The sequence below is a fragment of the Saccopteryx leptura genome, chromosome 1 (assembly GCF_036850995.1).
Source record: "Saccopteryx leptura isolate mSacLep1 chromosome 1, mSacLep1_pri_phased_curated, whole genome shotgun sequence".
Lineage (NCBI taxonomy): Eukaryota > Metazoa > Chordata > Mammalia > Chiroptera > Emballonuridae > Saccopteryx > Saccopteryx leptura.
In genome coordinates, this window is record NC_089503.1 from 14,219,219 (window position 1) to 14,226,702 (window position 7,484).

Here is a 7,484-nt window from a genome sequence, read left to right on the forward strand (position 1 = left end):
CCAACTATTCTTTGACTATTTGGTAGAATTCACTAGTGTAATTATCTGGTCCTGGACTTTTGTTTCTGGGGAGGTTTTTGATAGTTGTTTCTGTTTCCTTCCTGCTTATAGGTCTATTTAGGTTCTCCACTTCTTCAAGGCTCAGTCTAGGAAAATTGTATAGTTTTAGGAATTTATCCATTTCTTTTAGGTTGTTGAATTTGGTGGCATATAATTTTTCCTAATATTCTAGTAATTCTAGTATGATCTTTTGTACATCTATGATGTCTGTGGTAATTTCTCCTCTTTTAATTCAGATTTTGTTTATATGAGTCCTTTCTCTTTTTTCTTTAGTGAGTCTAGCCAACAGCCTGTTGATTTTATAGATCTTTTCAAAGAACCAGCTCTTTGTTATATTAATTTTTCTATAGTTTTTTTGTACTCTATTTTATTTAGTTCTCTAATTTTTACTACTTTTGTTCTGTTGACTTTGGGTTGCCTTTGTTCTTCTTTTTCTAGTTCCTTAAGGTGTTACGTTAGGCTGCTTACTTGAGATCACTCTTATTTCTTGATATAAGCCTGTAATGATATGAACTTCCCTCTTATTCAGTTTTGGCTTCATCTCAGAAATTTTGACATGTCATGTTATCATTTTCATTTGTCTGTATATCTTTTTTGATCTCTGCTTTTATTTCTTCTTTGACTCAGTCATTTTTTAGAAGTATGTTGTTTACTTTCCACATTTTTGTGGGTTTATTTACTTCCTTTTTATACTTTAATTCTAATTTCAAAGCTTTATGATCAGAAAATATGCTTGGTATGATTTCAATCTTCCTGAATTTGTTGACATTAGTTTTGTGGCCCAACATATGGTTTATCCTTGAGAATGTTCCATGCACACTGGAGTACAATGTATAATCTAATCTTTTGAGATGAAATGTCCTATGAATGTCTGTTACGTCTATTTAATTCAGAGTGTTATTTAAGGCCAATTTTTTATTGATTTATTGTTTGGATGATCTATCAAAATCCATTAATGCTGTATCAAAATTTCCAAGTGGAGGCCCTGGCTGGTTGGCTCAGTGGTAGAGCGTCGGCCTGGCATGCAGGAGTCCTGGGTTCAATTCCTGGCCGGGGCACACAGGAGAAGCACCCATCTGCTTCTCCACCCCTCCCCCTCTCCTTCCTCTCTGTCTCTCTCTTCCACTCCCGTAGCTGAGGCTCCATTGGAGCAAAAATGGCTCGGGGGCTGAGGATGGCTCTGTGGCCTCTGCCTCAGGCGCTAGAATGGCTCTGGATGCAACAGAGCAACACTCCAGAGGGGCAGAGCATTGCTCCCTAGTGGGCATGCTGGGTAGATCCTGGTTGGATGCATGTGGGAGTCTGTCTGACTGCCTCCCCGTTTCCAGCTTCAAAAAAATGAAAAGGGAAAAAAAAGAAATTTCCAAATGGAATTATGTTTTTGCCTGCTGCTATTTTTAGATCACTTAATAGATGTCTTAAATATTTTGGTGCACCTGCACCTTGGTTTGGTGCATATATATTAAAAGGTGTTAGGTCTTCTGATACAATATCCTCTTTATCATTATGAAATGTTCATATTTGTCTCTGGTTACCTTTGTTGTCTTGAAGTCAGCATTGTAAGATACGCATGTGGTCTCACCTGCTTTTCTTTGTATATTATTTACTGAAGAATCCTTTTTCAACCTTTACTTTGAATCTACTTTTGCCCTTGCAGCTTAGATTTCACTCTTAAAGGCGGCATGTGGTTGGTTGGATTTTGCTTTTTGATCCAAGCTGCTACTCTGTGCCTCTTTATTGGTGAGTTCAGTCCATTTACATATAAGATAATTATTGATCTTATAAGATTTCCTAGACTCATTTAATGTTTTGTTTTCATGTAGCTCTGTGTCTTGTTTGGTTTTTTTCCTTTTGCTCCTGTCAGTAGTTGGGTATAGTTTGTTGTGAGGGCTTTACAGCTTCTTACAGTTTCAGCTTTACTGCTTCAGCTTTCCTGCTTTTTAGCTCTAACAATGGTGATCTCAGGCTTCTTGGCATTTCTTCCCTCATCTCATCAGAGTTGGGAACCAGAGGTGGAGTACCTCTGTTCTTCAGAGTCCAGAGCAGCTCTGGAGAGCTAGCTGTAAGGTTTTTCTTGCCACTCTTGGTACAGCGAGGTGAGGTAGATGGGACATGGGAGGTTGGGGGCTGCACTTTAGCTTTCTCTGTCTCTACCAAGTTCTGAGTGCAGGGAGATCATGGAAAAACTGGCTTTGACTCCATGCTCTGGCCACTTTGGTTTATCTCATCCTCTGTTCCTCTGTTTTACTGCTCCTCCCAGCAAAAGGAGACCCATCTCTCCAATTTTCCATCTCCATACCTCTCAGACAAAATCCTGAGAGCCTGATCTTCCCTCTTTCCCATAGTGCAGCAGAGAAAAAAAAATAACTGTCACTTTGGGTTTGTCTCCTCACCTTTCTAAAGCACACCATGAAAGAATTATGCCTTCCTTTCCTCCTCATCCCAACCTTAGTCCATTCAGTGCCTGGATCTTTCAGGCATGCCTGGCAGCCCAGCTGGGGTTCATTTGCTCAGTTATAGTTGTTGAATTTATTGAAATTTCAAGAGAAGAAATCAGGAGTAACTAACTCTCATGCCACCAGTATTCTAATGCCATCAAATTGACCTTTTTAAATCATTAGGCAATGTCCTTCTTTGTCTCTTCTTGTGGTTTCTGAGTTAATGTCTGTTTTATGGGTTGTATGACCACTCTTAATTTTACACTTCCAAGTGTAAAATTACTGTCCAACCAAAATGTTGAGGCAAACCTCTAATACTACAAATGGGAACTGAATGGGAAATGGCAGTCCTTACTCACTCAGCTTTGCCTGATGAAAATAGTGTTTCTACAACACAGACCTGAGGAAGATAAGAGATGCCACGCCCTGTCTGTCGTAAGGTGAAACTTTAGCTCTACACTGATACTTCGAGTTAGAAAGAACTCCTGACTTCTTGGACACATTTCCCTGAAGTAGAACTTCTACCATACAGCTTTGGGAAGAACACAAAAGGAGCATGGTCAAAGCTAAAATGCCACTGGCTCTGATTTTAGCAAGTTGCATAGCTTTTCCTGAATAAATGCTTCTCCATGTCCTATAAGTCCTTAGGACAATTACAAATTGTTGGGTTTAAAAATTTTTTTTTTACCAGTGATATTGTTGTTTCACTGAAGAGAAGGTCTAATGAACTTTTTATAATGTCATTCAGAAAGCCTATCTTAAAATTACCTTTAACAAACTTTTAATAATGGAGTTATTTCCGTTTACACAAGTGTTTCAAAAATAGCACTGAGAATTCCTGTATATCACTGTTTCTTCTAAAACATTAAATCTAAAATTTTATCATTATACATTACTGTGCTGCATATTTCCAAAACAAAATCCCAACATTTGTATTTTATCCTTAACTAAAGTACAGAGTTTATTGAAATTTCACTACTATTTTCACTAAACTTCTTTTTTTAACAGAGACAAAGAGAGACTGAGAAAGGGAGAGGTAAACAGGAAGGGAGAGAGATGAGAAGCATCAATTTTTTATTGCAGCCCTTTAGTTATTCATTGATTGCTTTCTCATATGTGCCTTGACTGGGAGGCTACAGCAGGTCAAGTGACCTTGGGCTCAAGCTGGTGAGCCTTGCTCAAATCAGATGAGCTCATGCTTAAGTTTGCAACCTCTGAGTTTTGAACCTAGGTGTTCCGTGTCCCAGTCCAGTGCTTCATCTAGTGCGCCATTGCATGGTCAGACACTAACGATGTCTTTATTACAAGATCCAATTTTAGATAAAACATGAACAATTAAAAATAGTTGTTTATTTAACACTCTCCAGTACTGTGTTACCAGCAATGTATTATTCAAATAACCACTATTGAGTTCAAAGTAAAGTATGGGAATATAGAGGATAATTAATTAAGCAGGAAAGGAAATTGTATTGAGGAAATAATTCAGGGTGTGATGACTAGAATATGAAAGCAGATTAATAAGAATTTCTCAGGTTTTTAAAGGAAATTTTACTGGAGAGAGTGTCGACCTGGGATGCTGAGGACCCAGCTTCAAAACACCAAGGTTACCGGCTTGAGCACAGGCCTACCAGCTTGAAACCAAAGGTAGCTAGCTTGAGCACAAGGTCACTTGCTTGAGCAAGGAGTCACTGGTTCACCTGAAGCCCCATCTCCTGGGCATATGTGAGAGATCAATCAATGAACATCTAAAGTGCCACAACGACCAGTTGATGCTTCTCATCTTTCTCTCTCCCTTCCTGTTTGTCTGTCTCTCTTTCTCTTTGAAAAACAAAGAACCAAACAAAATAATTATGTTCATAGAAAAACCTTTAGACATACATTTAGATCAGCTTTATTTGTAACTACCAAACCCTCAAAAATATTTTCACTGCCCGCAAAAGTAGCAACATTGATGGGTCTTAAGTGCATTATACTAAGTGAAAGAAGCAAGACTCAAAAATATTTCCACTACCTGCAAAAGTAGCAACATTGATGGGTCTTAAATGCATTATACTAAGTGAAAGAAGCAAGACTCATAGATGACATATGTTAGAATCCAGTAAAAGATATTCTTGCAAAGGTTGTTACATACACGAAACAGTTCAGTGGTTTCCTGAAGCAGTAAGTAGGGAAAGGAGTTTACAGCAAAGAACCTTGTGCTTTTGCATAGTGTTGGAATGTTCTATTATCTTGATTCTGGTAGTAGCTATTGTACATTACCATACACATTTGAACAAATTCATAGAACTAGACAAACAGAAAAAAATGTGTGAATCATACTGTTTGTAAATTATGCATTTATAAATAGAAAAAAAGAACAAGTAATACTAAAAGATACATACACATTCTTTATACAGCTAGGTCCCCATAGGCAGTTTAATTATTTCTTCCCTAAGACAATGGGATGAGGAGCTATAGATGCCCTCATGGGGCATGTTCCCTGAGAGCCCCATATCTCTACAACTCACTCCTGAATCCCTTGTGTTGGCCTCTGAAATACCATCAACACTCCACACAACATCATTTTACAGGGACCACACTGCACACTGGATGCTTTGATCATCATACATTCATTGAATGTTAATAGTTGTCATTACATAAAGGCTTTCTGTCTACTGAAAAAATTGCTATAAATCTGCAATCATGGCCAAGAAAATCACCCCAAGATAAAAAAAGGGACTTTAAAATGGTAACCTCTTACACAATCGTTTTATAGACCTTCTCTTATTTGCTATTCACAGACACAATCTTATTTTGTTTATCTTGTCAAACAAGACAAAGGTAGTGGACGCCTCTAAAGGCAGAATAAGAATTCACTGTGGATTCAGGACTTAAACCCCAGGTTCTGGGTCCTTGTTAGAGTATTTTCCTCTAACTTTCCCCATTTTAGAGAACTTGGGAAATTTTGATAACTCTTAAAATATAGCTTGTTTATCATTATTTATTCATTGTCTCATGGATGTATTTCAGATTCCATACTCACTATTCAGGATTGACTGTCACTTCTATTCAAGGAACAAGGTAAGCTAAACATTCCATATACACTATTAGTGGAGCTACAAGTACTGTGTGTTATATGAGTACAAAAATAGGTGTTTTAAACTTTTTAAAATAGTGATTTGAGGCTGGAGTATAAATGTTAAGATTTCTATTAGTGGGGAATTTAATGGTACTTATAAAATATCCTGCTGCTTCTCTGAAGAAGATGAATAAAAATATAAGATAAATAATGCTCTGAGTAGGTAAGGTGGTAACTTCATCTTCTTCACTAACAATTGGCTTACTAGAGGTTACAGAAAAGCATAAATGTGAAATGATCATTCTATAAACTACAAAGGGAATGAAATGAAATAACAACATTGAACTGTAATTCACCTTTTCCTCATGCTGTCATTTTTATTACTACGTGCACCTTTAAATATGCTGATGCTAAGGCAGCTAAACACACACAAAATTTCATTCTGTTAGAACTGAGGTTGAGTTTTGCATCTTGAGTCTTCATAATGCTAGTGATATAATTTTAAAATATCACCAATTTCCTAAATCCTTAATTTTTAATGGTAAAGTAAAAATTATAATACTACTCATTGCATACACACACATTTATATGTAAGACTCTTAACATTAGGTCAAGATAATTTTGAAAGATAAATGATTAAGAAAATACTGCACATTGTATTTATACATTTTAACTTAACAACAACTTTTTTTTTTCTTTTACTTTTTTCCTTTAGATCTCACTTCTACAAGACATCTCATGATTGCCAAAAAGCATTGATGGAGGAGAACAGGACAGAAGTGACATACTTCATCCTCCTTGGACTAACCCATGTCCTAGAGCTACAGGTCCCCCTCTTTATCATGTTCACTCTCATTTATCTCATCACTGTGGTTGGGAACCTCGGGACAATTGTGCTGATTCTCTTGGACTCTCGTCTCCACACTCCCATGTACTTTTTCCTCAGTAACCTGTCTCTGGTGGATTTGTGTTACTCCTCAGCTGTCACTCCCAAAGTCATGGCTGGGTTACTTATAGGCAACAAGGTCATCTCGTACAATGCCTGTGCTGCTCAGATGTTCTTTTTTGGTGCCTTTGCCACTGCAGAAATTTATCTGTTGTCCTCCATGGCCTATGACCGCTATGCAGCAGTGTGCAAACCCCTACATTACACCACCACCATGACGACAGGCGTGTGTGTGCGTCTGGCCATAGGCTCCTACATCTATGGTTTCTTAAATGCCTCCTTGTATGTTTCAGACATATTCAGCCTTTTCTTTTGCAAGTCTAATGTGGTCAATCACTTTTTCTGTGATGTTCCAGCTGTCATGGCTCTCTCTTGCTCAGATACACACATAAGTGAGATATTTATTGTTTTTATGTCCAGCTTTAATTTATTTACTGCTCTTCTGGTAATATTGATTTCTTACCTATTTATATTTATAACTATCTTGAAGATGCACTCAACTCATGGCCACCAGAAGGCTTTGTCCACCTGTGCTTCTCACCTCACTACTGTCTCTATCTTCTATGGGACTGTCATCTTCATGTACCTAAAGCCCAGTTCCAGCCATTCCATGGACACAGACAAAATGGCCTCTGTCTTCTATTCTATGGTCATCCCCATGCTGAACCCTCTGGTCTACAGCCTGAGGAACAAGGAGGTCAAGAGTGCATTTAATGCTGTGGTTGAGAAGGCACACTTTTCAATGTGATTGGGATTTTAACTTTGTAGTAGGCACAATAGCACTCTTCAATTTCTCTCAGACCTTTACCATGCAGTGAATTACATTTTAAGCCCTACACTGCATTTAAATTTCTATGATGACATCTTTAGCTTTAAAAGTTTTTGTTTTTGGAAAAGAAAACATATTCAGAAATGTAATACCTGACTGAGGATGGCTAAGGAAGAGCATTAGAAATTTTGAGACCTGCTTGTCAAATGACAC

The 7,484-nt window shown here is 37.6% G+C and overlaps 1 protein-coding gene across 1 annotated transcript; it reads left to right on the forward strand.

Moving 5' to 3' along the window:
- Positions 1-5,142: 5,142 nt before the first annotated feature.
- LOC136388593 (olfactory receptor 5B3-like) lies at positions 5,143-7,250 on the forward strand. The gene is made up of 3 exons (XM_066360413.1): positions 5,143-5,226; positions 5,508-5,558; positions 6,272-7,250. The coding sequence occupies exon 3, from the start codon at positions 6,315-6,317 to the stop codon at positions 7,248-7,250; it is 936 nt and encodes a 311-aa protein (XP_066216510.1). The 5' UTR covers positions 5,143-5,226; positions 5,508-5,558; positions 6,272-6,314.
- The last annotated feature ends 234 nt before the right edge of the window (positions 7,251-7,484 follow it).